Raw genomic sequence first — 17,754 nt, forward strand, 5'->3', positions numbered from 1 at the left:
TACAAGGCACGAACACGGACGAAGGAACCGACGAATTTAAGGGGTCGGTTTGCGTGTCAGAGCAGAATACGTACGCTGACTGGTATTACACCATAATTTCACTGCGCTTTTTTTTCCTCTTGCTTCACCACGCGACGCGGTACGGTACGAGGCTTTCCGTTGTTCCTTTGATTACTTCAGACCACCCTCCTCCTTTCTCCCGTCCCTCTTTTTCCATTCTAGCCCGCTTCTTCCCCGTTCATTTCCGGGACGACTCTAAATTCACGGACGAGGTAAACGATAGGAGCGGGTCGAAAGGTATCGCTGGCCGTGCTTTTGGCCAACTTCGAATCTAAGGGGAAGATCAAATAACTGAACGTACGTGCTGTGACTAGAAGCCACCGAAATTTGGAGAATCACCAAACGGTCAGAGATTGCGGTGGACCCTGTGGAACACGTTTGTTTAAAACACAGTTTCCTTGTTTATCGTTTCTGTGGGCAGAGAAAAATCAAGAATAACCAGTAGAGCAAGATTGCCATATAGTATCCTTGGAAAAATTCTCCGGATTTTCCTGGCTGTATTTAAATCGACGGCATTCATACGCGTGCTACGTGGCAGATACTGCCCGCATAAATTCAAATTTGAATAAATTTGAATAAACGCACCATGGAGGAACGCGTAAAGAATATTTCTCGCGTATCGTCCCGGCTCGTTTCTTCGTTCGTTCATAACTTCCTATTTCGAGAATCAGCGATAGTTCTCCCGGATCAGACGTGTGTTTATTCGTTCACCTTGAAATTAAAAATGGCGGACCGCAATACGAACATGTTAAGGTAAAAAGGCGCTACCGTGCATAAGCTATTGGCACCGCAGATTATTAGACAAATTAATCCAACGCCTCTTTTTACATAAATTTGTCGGTTCTCATGTTAGTTCAATCTGAGATAGAAAGAGTGGAAGAGAGTGAGAGAAGGGGAGAAGACAGATAAAACTAAAATTTCTGGAATTTTTAAGATATCTCTATGTCTGGTTCGTACGTCAAGTTCTGATATATCGACGATCTTCCCAAGTATTCCCTGGCGCAGGAATCCGATCGATAGTCACTCTTTTTGGTCCATTTCCGCGTATGCGGAGCAAAATTTCTCCTCGTGGTGCTCGATAGCGCGTCCCATCGACATTCGTTTCGCCGGACGCTTACAGGTTTTCCATTTCATCGGCCTGCCACGGGACACCATTAAATCGACTGTTCCGTGATAGTAGCGAACAACCATGACCATGGCGAGGGATGGACGGTCGTGACGGTAAATTAATTTCACGACAACTCGTCGACGCTTCGTTATCGGCTGCCAATCCCTTCCGTTACTCCTTCCTTCCCCGGAACGCATATCGATATCGTCTGGGATATCGTTGAGCGATTTCCAACAATTTCGCGTCTGCCTTGTAACAATTTCAATTTCTGCCCCGACGAAATCCCATTTTACCCGTGGAACACAATGGGAAATTTTATCGAGCGCCATAGCTCTGTCTCACTCTTTCCGTTCGCGTTCAACGCACCCTCAACCCCCGTCGACCGTTTCGAGCCTCGTTCGACACAGCGCCGTTTTTCCACCGTTTCCACCCACTCTCGCGGGATTATGTTAATGGCGATTCCCTCATCTCTGCGTTCGACGAAATCCTGGTTAATGGCGAATCGAGTGATTCATATAAATCAGCTACAGCGTAACCTAATTCGGCGGAAAGATAATAGTCACCATTTGTGACCCCTGAAATCGTTGGATGGTTGTTGAGCTATGAGAATGTTTTTCTTTCTTCGGTATATATCATTTGGCAAACTCCAATAATAAATCCGAGATGGAAAGGATCGGTGAAAGTGACTGTTGCGCCATTATGACACGGTAGCTATATATCATACGCGTTTATTTAATCCGACCAAGAACGAAACTTCATTCACGCCCAAATCACGTTGATCTGGTGTATAATGAAGTGGTTAGCGAGATAAACGTCATCATAATGCGAAGCATAAATTATGTTGATCGGAGATCAAGTACAACCAGTGACAAAATTCTGCATATAATCTGAGTTTTATGTAGGTCAAGTTATTTTATTTTGCCAGAGAACCGTGTACATTTTCGTGTCTGCATAAAGTGGCTTTGTATTTGCTCAGTATATTAACGTATTTCCGGGAAGAATTAAAGGAACACGAGACATTTAAATCGCAGAATTTATGAAACGAAATTACACCAGTAATTACTCAATCTTTAATTTTATCAATGTCAAATAAATTGTAAAATTATTTTCAAAATTTAAAGTACATATCTGAGTTTAATTAATAGAATGTTTAATATTAAAGATATTGTTAAAACAACATTGACATCTTTTTCATGATATCTCAAAAAATGGTACATGTAAACTTTTATAACTGGTTGTATCTGTAGGTTGAAATAATTTATTTCTCACATGAGAGCCTTTTCACGCAATTGTACCAGTGTTATTAATAAAATTTTACAAGCCACAGGTTTCAAATTACAAATATTAATAAATACCCTTGCATAACAGTGACAAGCTTGATAATGAAATGAATCAAATTCTAAAATTAAATTTTGCAAAATATACATTATCTGACCTATTTGACAAAAAATAGCATAAAAAATTACAAACTTGTAAAAGAGGTATTTATACTAAATGATTAGTTGACAAATTACCTACTATACAAGATCATACTGTTGTATTATTTTCACTGTTGCATTCATGATGAAATTACGATAGAGTCCGTTTTCGTGTACCTAAATCGAAGGTCAGTGAGGCTAGGGGCGAAGCAGGGATGGAAGCATGCCACAGGGAAGCCAGGCATTCTCGAAATTATTAGTTGGCGAACTATTTGCATTAACGGTGGATCAAAGAAGAAGACGATGGGCTGTCCTGGTGCAACTAACACGGTATTTCATGAACGTTAACCGTGATTGCGTACCACGGCCATACACAATACCGTGACGCATTAGTATTGCTGGAAGTTCATCCTTAATCAAGTGCTTATTAGAATTACCCGCGTGCGCGTCAGTGTGTGCATTTGTGTGTGTATACATTTCTGTTGGTAGAAAGCGAGTCGGCAACAACCAGCTCACTCAAGAGGTAGAACTTTTGATGTTGCAAAGCAGCTGCATCGTCTAACCTCGTTTGAACGTAAAGCTCGAAGAGTTTCCATATTCATCCAACTTACTTTGACTTTGCGAGAAATACTCACGCTCCTCTGTTGCCGTGACGCCTTGTTAAATAAGAATAGATTTCTCCATTATTTATACGCTTCTGCGGGAAAATTTCACCGTTTGCGTTCGTATAACTGCGAAATTTTATGCTCTCGGAATATTTATTGCGATTTCTAGGTGATGCACCTAATATAAATACGCCTCTCTTAATAAATATTAAAATACTTGCTAGTTTGATACGGAATGTAACAATCATACTATATTATCAAAATAAAAACGAACGATCAAGCAGAATTTTATATTCGTGCAAGATAGCGATCTAAAATATTGATGCAATAAATGTTGGTAAAATTATTCGTAAGGATTATAGAAAAATAATAATTCACCGTAAAAGAATAGTTTGCATATCACAGTATTATAACCGTACACTTAGATATTCGACGATTGAATCATGAGATCAATACTACGTGTAAAAAAGGCTAATCAATGTTCCAGTTGAATATCGTTGTTTATTAAATAACTTGTGTGCTTTAATTACAAATTTATTTACTTACCTCTGGTAATATGTTGCACTTCACTTCGATTTTAGCTGAGCTGTGTAAATACCACGTCACCATTTTGAAAGAGTTCGATTAAAACTATAATATATGTGAATACACAAGTATTATAGGTAAGAATATACTCATACATACATACATCCTTGGATGTTTCTCGCGACACGCCATCTGGTACGCCAAGGTATAACTATCGTCATTACTAAACGTGTCTCGGCCTCGGTATGTTTACATTTAGTGCGGCTAGATTCTGTTCGCGAGAAAAAATTGTAAATATACAACGAATGTGGGTTTCACGTCGCAAATCGTCTTCAGTTGCCGGTTTCACTGTGCGGCGCAATCAACCTCTTCGGTATGAACCTCTTCGCTCGTTCGCGCGTAGTATTAGTTGTCGGTCGCGTGCAATAACGATTGCGTAGTGTAGTGCCTACTTTAATTGACGTTTCTACGGAAGAAGTTAGGGAGAATGCAGTGGAAACGATAGAAATTATGGTAAGTTTTTCGCAACAATTATCGCATCAAGATACCGCGAATGTATAGATATTCAATATACAATTGAATCAATATACAATATGGCGGAACGAATGCTCTCGAAAAAACATACTGCGTACATACACACATATTACGTACTTTGCTAACGTAGTTTGATTTTGACGCGATATGATGCATGTGTCGTTTACGATGCAGGGAACACACACTGATATATTAACAGCAAAAACTGTTACCGGAAATTGCTATGTAACATAACGATCGATAAACAGCGTTCGTTTCTGGAACAACATTCGAGTTAATCTTTCCGATACGAAGTTCGTTTGTATCTACACGTACGTATCAGTTTTTCCCAGTGAGATAATAAACCTTGAAAGTTTTAGCAATTGCCTAATAATCAATAGAATTCCCTCCGAATCTTTAGAATAAAGAAGGATAGATTCAACGAAAAGATAATTTCCTTAATGGTATTGTCCATACTCTTTGCAGGTGGATCAAGCCTGGCGAGCGTGGTCGCCGGAAGTAAACCTTTGAACAAGCCAGATTTCGACGACATCGCCCCACGAAATGTTACTGCCATCGTTGGTCAAACAGCGGAATTGAATTGCTTCGTAAAGCATCCTGGAGACAGAGTAGTAAGTGACGACTTATTTTTCTAAAGGATATTATAGCGTCCACCATTCTGGGGCTGTCTATGTAAATATTTATCTACCGATGATCGCGATCGTACAATTTTTCGATATAAATCAAGCGAATCGTTATTTTCTCGTGACACATTGATGCTGCATAAATCATCTGAGCAAATCATATAAAATAGCCAGCTTAATGAATCACTTTTTCCGGGATATTCCTGTTATTCGATAATATTCGCGGAAAAACTAGTAGACAAACGTTTATCGTTTATCGTCAAAAACATTTCGAAATCGTTAGAGAAAATAAGAGAAGGGGAACATTTTCATTTATATTTCATGGTATTTCATTTATCGACTAATTCCATGAATCAATATACTCACTACGGTTGGCTGATTGTATACAGTTGTATTTTTCTTTTATGTAATCCGTACATCAGGAACGTTTACAATAATTGTATGAATACAATCGGGAATAATTTTAGGCGGGACGAGAAAGGTCCGATAGGATCGGCCAAACTTTAACGAGCCGGTACCAATAATTTTCTAACACAATACAGTTCATTAAATGCCGGAGGGAGAACTGTTAAAATCGGTAGGAACAACAGCGAACCAAAATCTTCGCATAATTATTGGTATTTATTCATTAGCATACGTACCTATAAACTGTATCAATATGCGTAATGACTAGCTTTCGCCCCGGACTCACGTCCGTGGAGATTGTGTAATATTTACTTATTGCCGCGTACACGCATATTGTTGCTACATTTTCCGGTCACCTGCTCACGGTTCATGAGATTCGCGTGAATTATTAATCATCGCAGAAATTAGAGGAAATTAAGATAATAGACACACCTCGTTTCTAATTGTGGACGCTGTAAGTTAGTCTTGATTCAGCGAAATCAAGTATCGTCCGTACTGTATAATTTCATCGATAGAAAAGAAAGTTTGATAGATAAAAATCGTCATTTGTTGCCACAGCCGCTATCGCTATAAACTATAAATCCTATTGCCTTCTTTCGATGCTCGTGAACGACGTTCCGACAATAAAAATCACCTTTCTTTCGATAGCGGTCGTCGTGAATTCAATTACCTTACACTACAGGGCGAATCCATCAGCCAAAGACTATCGTGTTCCGCTTTTATACGATGTTCACTACGACCGATGTCTCTTTGACATCACGTGTTCAACTCGAGTCTACTTTAACGCGTCACTAAACGTCCATCGGGTTAGCAGCAAGAAAGACAGCCCTTAAATCTCTTCTTCTCCTCGACTCGCATTCTCGAATCTGTGCTGAATACTCGACGTCCGTGTATGCACGTAAATACATACATGCTTCCCTGTACTTGTCAATAGCGGCGTGTCTGTCTTTAGCCCGTGCTGCTCAAGCACTGTCTTTAATTGCTGGACAGGAGAGTCTCTAGTAGCGGAAGAAGCAAGTGCAGGTTAGACTAGGATTGCCAAGTGATCACAGGGTGACTGTACCTTCGCCAGCGGCAAATGAACCGATCAGGTATACTCTACCAAGTGGTTACAGAGCCAAGCCCCTTTCTCTCTATCAATACTTGGCGTACTGTATGCATACATGAGATGTAGAAGCGTGTGCGGCGAACGCAAATGTAGAGGCTACGGAGGTGAACAAAGATCAAAGAATATGTGTTAAATAGTGAATTAGGAATTTTTAGTCGGGTAGAGAATTATGTAATTTTTGGAGATTTTAAAAGTGTTATAGTACGTAAATAAGGAAAGTTATATTAAATTCAACTTAATTTAGTTTTGTAATTGTCATGCAAAATATAGTAGTACAAGTTTATGTTTAAATCCTCTATAGTAGAAAAAATAGAAATATTTTTAACATAATTGGTCGAATATACGAGTGAACATTTGTCTATTTATACGTCCATCGCTGTGTATTGAAGAATGAGTTAAATGATACAGCCGGTGCAAAACCGAATATTTTGGATTATACTATCGAATTTTATGCAAAAATTTATATTTTTCTGAATACAAGTAAAGGAAAAGAGCTTTATAGTTTACTTTAAATATTTAACCTTTGCACATTCTGTACATATTTGAGTATTTAAAATTCTCGTAAATTCATAAATATCCGTAATGTGAGATATAGAATGATAATACTTAGTGATCAGTTTCGAATGAAATAAAATCATTCCTTAGATGATAAGAAGGAGTACAGATGCTTTACATTTTTGCTTAAATACCTTTCACGCAGTCGAGATTTCTTTATCCTCCGGTTCTTTTTCCACGCTTACTACGCCGTTCAATTTATTGCCTCACTGCACGATCGTATACATTAATCGCATATTTTTATTAAAAACTACATAATTTCATGTTGTTTCTTCCCCATTAAGTGGTAAAACGCTTTCTGTAATTCACGAAGGGCGTTATTCTCTTTTTACTCTATTTTCACGTACACTTTTCTTCCAAGTAACCGTACTTTTATTTATTCTGCATCGTGTTTAAGGTGCATTAGTAACACCGCGAATTGTCGAGTGAAATCTATTCGGTACTTATTAGGGTTATATATTAGCCTGAATAATGCAGTAGGTTTGATACGGTGATATATGGGCTTCTTAAAATTCTCCTGGAAAACTGTTGCTTCGCGCTAGATCACTGTTCTCTCCTTCGTGAAGAAAAATAGTGGAGGGGGTTGCATCTCGTTTGCAACCGGAGGGCAGCAGCACGATTGTAACGTGCCGGCTCCACGGAAGTGATCTGTTTAATCGAGCCCTTCCCATCGCATGTACCGGCGCAAATAGTTCGAATGGCTTAGGCTTAATCGTGTACGATGTACACCAGCGTGATGCTAGTCCGCAGAAGGAATTCGTGATGCGCGTGGCAAGAGTGACCATTTAATTATTCTATCTAGTCGGTTTGCTTTTTCCCCGCTTAATCAATCGTTCGCTACGCATATTCATCGACTTGTTTTCTATTGGAAACAGTTCGATCGTTCGCAAAACATTATCTTTCCTGTCCGTCGCGTTAACGAACACAGGAACACACACGATCGATCGATGGAACGTAAACGTTTCGGCGTATTGAACGAGCTGGGAACGTTAATTCACTGTCCAAACGATATTTTCGAAGGAAAATGAAAAGATACGCGTTCTACGGAAATATTTCGAGCATTAGACGAATGCATTTGTAAATAAAAATCAGAGTAATTATAACGGTTGGAGAAAGTATTGGAATCTTTTATGAGTACATTAAGTGTGTTCTATGAAACATGTTGAAACTTCACTAACACTGTGATGACATTCAATCGTCATAGTTATATTGGTGAACTTTAAAACAAATATGAAATTCCACTGAAATGTCCAGTTGTCATGTCTTTTTTCTACAATTTTTATATAATTACCATAAAATCACATATAGATTGCAATTTCTTTTTTTTCTATTTATTTATTATCTAATCTAAACTTAACTCAAATCCTACGTCAAACTTGAATTTAAACCTAAAAGATATAGTACATGATATAAAAGATACTTTTATATGTATCTGCGAATCTGAAACTTATAAACGATATTACTCTGAATGTTGACCTGAATAAGAAAATCAATAAAATCGACGAAATATGTTCCTATGTAATTATCAAAATCAGTTTTGTAATAAAAAGTCAGACGGTTTATCGAGGCATCCGAGACGAAGTGTAGTCACGTGACACTCCATGGCGCTTGTGTAACTCCGATAATTGATTTAGCGGCGGATCAGGAACGTAATACATATAACTGCTTTATACCAGGGGCAGGAGGGATCCGTTTAAACTTAGTTTAATTAAACCGTGGATTTATTGGGCGTCGCTTGATACGTACACACGAAGATACGGATGCAGTGTCTAGCGACAAGGGGTCCGCGTTCAGTGTACCCGGTTTCCGAGGGCTGGTAGGGGTAGCTACGCCGTCGAATGAAATGTTGCACGTGTTTGCAGCCGTGTGCGTGTGTAATACAGGTATATTTGTATGCGCACACCCGCGATAAACGAGATAGTGAATCCTCCAAGTGATTCCGGCAGAGATAGGCATTGCTGATAACGTCAATTGACATAATGGCATCGATGATGTAGGATACAAATGTCAGCACGAAGAATCTATGGAACATGGCGTAACGACACGGGGTAAATCATAAGAGCGAAACGAATAATCGTGGAACGAATAGTCGTGGAACGAAATGTCGAGGAATTAGTTAGGATGGCATATTCAGTCAGGTGAATCGTAGTTTAACGAAGGACAGACAGCTCTTGCTAGCTCGTTGGAAATGGTAAATTGGCGTAGACGACAAGGACGTAGTTAATTGAGATGAAGGAGTTGCCGGGGAAATTGGGTTGAAGTACGACGACCGGTTGTTTTGTGTCAGCTGTTCAGCACGGATGCCCGTGGAGTTTCTTCTGTTTGTCATCGATCACACGCCGTGCACGACTTTAGGGTGAAATAATTGTCTTCGAATATATTTACTTGTTCCTGGCACTGTTATACATAAAGAGAGTTTGCAATGTGAATAAAAAATTCTGTTTGGTCGAGATGGATTTGTGGAGACTATTTAAAGAGACCATATGTGCATTGAAATATTTACACAGCCAGGGCAACGTTTTAGAGAGGTAAATCTAATCGACGACAACTAATTATACGAAATACCAATTACAGCGAGGCCGATCCAAGAAGTTTCAATCATCTCGGACGGGCGTAATGTACCCTGTGTTGGAGACGAACCGTTTGCAGTAGATATCTTATTAGCACTATGGTTACGTTCATTAAAGTTCAATGAACAAATTAATCGATCGCTGTCGCTCGCATAAAGCGGGTTTCGCCTCTTCTATCGAAACGCTAACTAAAGACATTAACAGGTTAATTGCAGTAGTGCGTATGTCATTGTCCAAAACTATCTTCGACCATTGTTCATTAAACACGATCTAAAAATATTTTCAAATTATCGCTCATCCTAAAGTTCATAAAAATTCTTTTCATATTACTAAAAACGGAATGTCTTTTATAACACGCTCCACGCGAAGTTTAATTAAAAGAAAGAAGTATGAATAATAAAGGAAGCAGAGGAGTGCCTTCCTCTGGGAAGAACTAACCAGTATGAAACAATGAATATGCTTTGTTGGCCGCAATCCGGCCAGGAAAAAATTTCCAGTTTCTGCGAGCCACCTGCAACCTGTGTGCCGGACACGGTCAGTAATGAACAAAGAAAATGCAAGTCAGCATGCTGGTGGATGTAGGAGAGCAAAAGGACGAGAGGCAGCAGCTTTCGAGCAGACAGATGTTATCTTTGGACAGGCTGCTTTATCATAATCCCTCTAACCGTGGCAAAAAGGTCTCCTCGTCGTTTCTTCTTAATTACCCGTCACTCTGCTCTCGTGTCTCCTGGAATCATTAGCCGGGCTAATTAATAATCGAAGATGATCGATCGACGAGAAGGTGGTTCGGTGTGGCCACCATCCGGGGATCGTTGCGAGGTAGAGGAAGCAGGAAGTTGGCAGAAGCGGCGAGCGACTTTTAATTGCGGTGAATCCAGGAAATTGTTTTCCACGCCGGTGAAATAAGCCGGGACATCGAAGAACGCCACGATGCGGAAGGGGAAAAGAGGGGAAGGGTGGACTAAGTCCGATTTAATCTCGTAATCGACGCGTCGGCTCTCCGACTAAAGGGACAGAGAGTCGAATTGAAACAATTTCTGTTGGAAGAACCGAGAAATGCAATCGTCAGCGAGCCGACTGAGAGACACGGGATTCTTCCTTCCTAATCCCCGCCTAGGACGAGTGTTTGCGAACGAACGGCATTCTCGAGGATTTCTGGACTCTCGAGGAAAGCTCACCGGTCCCCCTAGTCTTTCTCGATTACGAGCCTCTGTCCTACGGAGTTTGCACAGCGGTCGGAGGATCCTGTCCATCTAGGAGCACCACGCGAGACACGCCCACTTGCACGCCACCGTTCATTTTCAATAGCGTATATTTGCGGATTGGAGGACGAACGAGGACCAGAAACCATGAGGAGTGTTAGTATCCTTTAATATACGAGATACATATATGTGCAGGTACAGTCATCGTTCGACGATTCTTCTAATACCATGGGCAATGAACGCGGGTGGAGATTGGAACAATAACATAGTAGACTGTGGGGAAGGGATCAGGGGATGACGAGGCGCAATCGAGAAGAAGCTTTTATCTTCTATCCGGAGAATTAAAGGAGTACCGTCCGTCTCGGTCAAACGATTGCTCTCAATTAGCTTTATCTGTATTTACGGTGGACGGAGGTGAAACGGACACGAGGACCCCGCTAGCTGTTTGATTCTTCGGGAAACTGGGATAGTGAGAATCCTCTTCGTTTGCAGTTAAAAGAATCCGAGGGTAATCGCCGAGAGGCCGTGAATTATAATTCCCAATTAAAACCGAGTAAATGCAGTTAACAATTCCTCTTCATCGACGAACAAAATCGTATTTCCAGTAGAATTGATTCCGGCCAATAAAATATAGGATGCAATATGAAGTTAAAGGCACGATAGTAACAAATAGTATACGAACATTATTATGAGATTCTCTTCAATCAGCTTTAAGACGGCTTAGCGCGGATAAAAAACTAAAAGCGACCATTACGAATTCGCGAAAGCTGCTGGACAAAGTGCGGCATCTAACAGAAATTACCGGGTTGACGCTTAGACTGATTGTGGGTGTGATCGACTAAATTTCGTCGATCAAAGTGGCTTTATTGCCGTTTCTATCGACTCTATGGACGAATTGAATTGACGTGGTTATTGCGGTTGCGAATCAAGGAGACACGAGCAGAACGAGCCTGTCGATGGAACTCGAAAGGACGCATGATGTTGCCTTGCCAGAGATTCGATCGGAATGATAAGCAAACCCCCTTGTTTTGTTGAAATCTGACATGTGACAAATTGCAACAGTGATAGGTACATGTACTACGTGCTAATTTTATCAAGCCTGGAAGATAAAACAAAGTAGTGAGATTAGATCTTGATGAAAAGAAATCGTCCATTCTACAGTAGGTTCCTTTGACTTTGGGCGATTTTTTTACATTTAGGAAAGTCTGGAAAGTTTCTACATGTTTAAGGAAAGTTGAAGACGCAAAAATGAATACGATGTACGTAATACGCGAAAATGTATTAAATATTGAAATTCCATTTTTTTTATTATATTCATAAAAATATGAATTTGCATAAGTATCCGCAGTGTAATAATGACGCTTTGGGATCACGTATAGCAGAGCTTGCGTAATAAATTTGATAAACTGTGGAGGATTGGTTTAGGAATCCTAGTCAATTTAAATTTGAGAATTTGAGGGTTCGAAAATTGAAATATTTTGATATTGGAACATTTGAATTTGAATCTTCAGTCATTGAAGAAAACTGGTCATTGTGTGATAGGCTTCACCTAGCCTTATTATTGGCACAATTGAAGAATTCACAGAAAGTTCATTAGGGCAGATGAAAAAGAAACGTATTTTTCAGTTGTAACAAATAGCCGGAAGATTGACTTTAAATGCGAAACTTCTTTAAACACTTGGCGAACGACGGTACGCTTCGTTAACTCGAGTAATCTTGAACCGAGACTTCTCGAGTTATCAAACCATTCTGAGAGCTGTCTGTTAAAGGCGAAGGGAGTCATTTTCCGTCGCATGGACGATGAAGTCTCGACAAAATTATTTTCTTTCAGCCTTTTATTGCCCAAAGCTCGTTCAGATTCACCCGTTTCGAACCATTTCATGAGCACTGAATAGTTTCTTTCTTTCATTTCTTTCCTTTTCCTTCGTTCTATCGGTACTTATTTATTCAGCACGAAATAACATGGATAAATGATAAAGCGTAATCAAATCTTATTTCACTGGCTTTCGTGGAACTTGTGACTTAACAAAATGAAACGCTTCCAAATTCTTCCTGAAAACTGCTCTTTACACGTTCCTCCGAGACGCTACGAGTTTTTGATTTGGCCGTTAAGAATTTTAAATCTATCATAACCCACTTTCCTACTGCAAGTTGTATTCGTAATACATCACAAAGTCTCCAATTTCAAAGCTGGCTGTCGTAAACATTTATCGCCAAGAAACGAACCCATTCAACATTTCCAGTTATTTTCTCCTTCAGAATATTCTCGAAACTTTACTATTCACTCTGTTTATGAATCGGGGATATATAGAAAATTGTACGATTGATAGAAGATTAAATTTTCATTAACATTCCAATGTCATGCTACATATTATAAGCTTTGAACAAATTGAATTTTAAAAAGGCAATAAATATACAAGCTGGAACGTGCGAAACGTTACAAGATGTTTTTCGGAATTTACTGCTGATATTGAGACCTCATTCTTCTTTTTCCTTTTTTTTATTTAAATTGACAGGGGCCAATAAGTTAGAGCACAACGAATTTTGAAAATTTTAAATTATATAGATTCCTAAAATGGTATATAATTTTCCTGAGAGTTGACTTAAGAAACTTTTTTTTAAGAAAAATCTCATATTCGATTGTCTGAATTATTTTATTTGTAATATAAGTTATTATTCTTTTCCCTCGAAACGTTCTCGAAACTTTGCTGCTCTCTGTCTATGAACCGCAAATACACAAAAAATTCTATGATTAGCAGACAAAGAGAAAAACGCAATTTATCAATAGGGATGGTTGACTAAGGCGATGGGATTCCGATAATTATTTTTCCTGAAAAAGAAATTATTATTATCGAGTAAAAAACCAAATCTGTCGTAGCGTGATCTATTAAACCAGGCAAAATGAGCTACGTCCTCGCTGGTGGATATCGAAAGAGGAGAGTTGCGACACGAGCCATAGAAAAAAAGACGCGGAAGCTCGAGTCGAGGGTGAAAGAAAAATGGAAGGGGGATGAGAACTGACGGAGAATGCTAGGCGTCGATGACGGTCGATGCTAAAAATGCCTTCCAGCTTTTATCAGCGGGTCGCAGACATAATTTAAGAGGGGGCACTATTAAAAATGTGGCCTCCGGGACTAAAAAGGAGAGAGTCTATGAGACATCGTTCGCGAACGCGGGAGGCTATTAGGAAAAATTTTTGAAGTAGGTAACTCTCCTCGTAATGAGTTCGTCACTTTGTTCACTGTCTTCTATTCGGGTAAAATGATGGGGTCTTAATGATAATCGTTTTATCAGCATCTGCTTTTTACAATATAATGGAAGCCATGTTCGTTAATGATTGATACGTTCGTTGTATTCATCTGGATAGATTTGAATTACTTGCAGAGTTGCTGGGTACAGTCAGTCACGGGAGTCTACTAACATATTACAAATTTGAATAAATATTATATATCCTATATATTTTATTAAAAAAATTACAAAACTCTATTTGGTTATAGAACTAGTTACGTTCACATATCAACGATGTACAATAATTTTGTATTTCCTCGTTAGTGTTAAAATGTTTGCAGAAGGAATGGAGAAAAAACATGAAACTCGTAAAAGATTTAGGACGAATTATTAATAATTAGAAGATAGTTAATGTTATCAATATTAAGAAGGATATTTATAGAAGTTTGTAATTAACAGATAGAACGATCAAATGTTATTTTTATAAATGTGCATCTGATTCCAACAGATAAAATATTCGATTCCAAATGTAAGAAGGTGTATGTAAACTTTTGCGCCTGACTGTAAACGTATGTACGAATATACGATACAGAAAGTGAATCGGTATACGCATTGAAAGACACGTTGGCCATTCATTAATAAAACAAAATTAACGATGTCTTGATAATGAACGTATCGCGATAATTTATGAAATATTACCTTTTCCGACGTTATAAAAGAATATTAGTGGCTCCTTCGTGCATATTTCCTCGTCCATTAAACAATTAATTAATCCACAATACAACGGAAAAGAATTTTATTTGCCAAGCGGATTAATTTGACATTGGTTCGTTTCCTCGCATATCAATTCATCAATTTCACGCGAAACGTTTGATTCAGGATTGACGTTTGAACAATTTTTACATACTCCGCGTACACGGTGCACAATAAAAGTTGAACTATATTGTTGGTGATTCGCCGATGTTCATTGCGCGCCGCTCGTAAAATATATACGAGATGCCATAGAATGCCTTGGGATACTTGAAAAATTTTCACGATAGCATGCTACGTTCTTCGCTAGAAACAAAACGAGCTCGCTCTTTTTCATTCCCCGAGTTCTTCACGATACATTTCTCCGAGAAAAATAAAATTTACGCTTGATCTCCGACTTTTCTCATTATCATTCCCGCTGTATCGTTCGTCTGCTTCGACCACGTCCTAATGCACTATGGTATAAAGAAAAGACGAGGGAGAAAGAGGAATCTTATATAACTGAAACTGGTAAACGACAAGAAGCAGAAAGGATTGTGGGTATTGTTGTCAACCGCGGCTGTGTAAAATGTTACGCGATACCGGTTGACTAGGTAAGAAAAGCCGGTATCAAGCAGCCAGGCTGGACTAATCGTATCCGCTATCCGTATCCTTTTGTTGCGGGTGCTAGTCTAATGATACGGCCATTGTGCCGGGATTCAAGCCACAGAGATACGAGAATCTTTTCTTAATGGAAACTCGATGTAAGACTGACGCCATCCAGTCGAAATCGTGACGATCGTAAGAGTTAATAGAACGTGACTTTACAGCGGAGGAAATGTTCATTTTTATGCTTGATAGCTACGTCTTCTTCATTCAGTATATTAATCGCTTGCTTTACGATTTTATCACGAACGAGCTTTAGTTGATCGCTGCTGTAACAGTGTCAGGTGCAAAATATATTTGGAACGTTGTACATAATTATCTCAAGTTTTGCGAAAAACAGATTTAGCGAATGACTTGTGAAAATGTAATACTATACGCTGCATCAAATATAAGAGGATTAAAAAAGCGCATTGAAAATTTAAGTCAAAGTTAAATTTTACTACAGGCAAAGATAAATTCAAGCTACTGAGAATTTCATTTAGAAAGGTACTGTGTTAACGTAATGAATGAAAAATTTCGATTCTTTTGTTTTCTCTTAGACTTTAATGTTTTATGCAATCTGTGTTTGAAATTGAAAAAGGATTTGAAAAAACGACACAGCGAAGTATCATTCTTACGTATCTAACCCGAGATATTATGATTCCGCAGGTGTGTAGAGTATTACAGAAGGATTAGTTGCTACGGTTTATTTCGCGATACAAAGGGACAGGTATTAATTTCTTGTCTTCAGTTTGTTTTTCATACAAAATAATACTTTCTGCCTTGGTTATTTACGAGTAACACGGCACTCTACAGATTTGCCAGATTAAGGGTGGGTCCGCCAGCTATAAATTAAAACCTTAAGCTCGTCTCTGCTTCTTTCTCTTTCCTGTTGAAACTCTGTCGAGGATCCGTGTAAGTATCCGTTCCCAGCGTTTCTACCGGAACTGGTCGGGTTCAAGCGGTTTTATTCCGTTCAAGATTAATTGCGAACTGACGAATGTTTTCTCTCTAATGTAAAAAGAAAAATAAAAAAACGAAGAGGATTCCCTTTTGTACTCTGTAGCCTTAGAAATCTGACACTCTGACGAATCGATCCGAAAAAAATATAAAACAAAACATCAAATTGTTCGCAATTTCCGAAACGAACTTGAATCCGATCGCAAATTCAAATTTATTTCTTTAATTTCAAATTCAACTGTGATTTTATACATCAAACAATGGTGAAACGCTATTGTTACAAGTATGTGACAGCCGCTGAATTGACCGTTAAAACCAACATGTGCTGTGGCGGAAAATTAATCCACATTTGCTGGAAGAATAATATTTTATATCATATAATATATATAATATTACATTTTATATTATGTGTAAAATATTATTTCCAATATCTTTCTGTGAAGCCCTTTTACGAATTAATTTAATGATAGCGGCAATTAGATCTTTATGAAATTGCCACTCATTTAACAAAATATTCGATAATGCGAATAGTGGTGCAAAAATCAGGAAACTGTTAGATAATAAAATTTTATATTAAACATTCAAAGGTGAAAGATTAAACAGAAAGTCATTTTGATTAAATAGAAAGTAGATTTGTATACTACTGCATAGTAAATAAAATATCACGTAAGAGAAGGAACACCGATATCATACGTAACAGTACAACGAAAACTACCTAAATACTTCACAGGAGCGACTGATGTTTGCAGCAGTCTGGTCCGCAACTCAAACATTCGGTTGTTGCCTCGAAATCTGGCAGCTCTTTTGCCACCTCGTAGCTCATTAGTCATCGATAAATGAATAAGTACACCGTTGGCTCTATCGGCTCGTTTAAATTTCGGTTCGTGTTGCCATAGTTTGAGAAAAAAGGAGAAAAACAGGGAAATAAAAAAGGAGAGGGAAGAAAAAGTAACAAGGTACCAGAACTAGAACGTTAGGTAGCCGTGGCGAAGAACAAAGGCACGGAAAGAAGAACTTAGGCGCATAGAGTTAATTAACGTTCGAAAGTCACGGGTCAGCACATTCTGTTCGTTAATTGAACCGATCCAAGGGTTTGCCTTTGGTGAATAAGGTTCGGCTCTAGGGAAGGGGGCCAAAGTGCACGGGCAACACTTTTCCGCGGGTAGAGTACACCAGGCGTCGTAAGAACTCTGGAAACAATCGGAGAAGTTCAATCGCGTTAAAGCTAACTCGAAAACGGTTGCGCAGCTGCGAGCCCTTGGATAGGTTTTGTGTGGATGTTTAAGAGGCTTTGAGTAAAATAAACTTCTGATCGGGCTGCGATATTGAATTAGCTAGCGACCTGGGACTTGGTGTTTTATGACGAGTTCCACTGCATTCAGAACCCGGAGACGCTTATACCTGACAACTTTCGTAAAGTTACCAAGGTATTATTATAAAACAGGTATACGTATTCAGAAACGCAATACGCGTTGGTGA

General features: G+C 38.9%; 1 protein-coding gene across 5 annotated transcripts in view; it reads left to right on the forward strand.

Annotated features, from left to right (window-relative positions):
• The window catches only part of LOC117231797 (basement membrane-specific heparan sulfate proteoglycan core protein-like), a 175,292-nt gene that overhangs the window by 77,721 nt on the left and 79,817 nt on the right, over positions 1–17,754 (forward strand). For all 5 annotated transcript variants that reach the window (XM_033490584.1, XM_033490582.1, XM_033490583.1 and 2 more), the window contains exon 3: positions 4,716–4,861. In XM_033490584.1, coding sequence (XP_033346475.1) covers positions 4,716–4,861 — 146 coding nt within the window. The remainder of the gene's footprint in view (positions 1–4,715; positions 4,862–17,754) is intronic.

Source organism: Bombus vosnesenskii, unplaced genomic scaffold (assembly GCF_011952255.1).
Source record: "Bombus vosnesenskii isolate JDL3184/JDL3185 unplaced genomic scaffold, Bvos_JDL3184-5_v1.1 scf7180000013273, whole genome shotgun sequence".
Classification (NCBI taxonomy): domain Eukaryota; kingdom Metazoa; phylum Arthropoda; class Insecta; order Hymenoptera; family Apidae; genus Bombus; species Bombus vosnesenskii.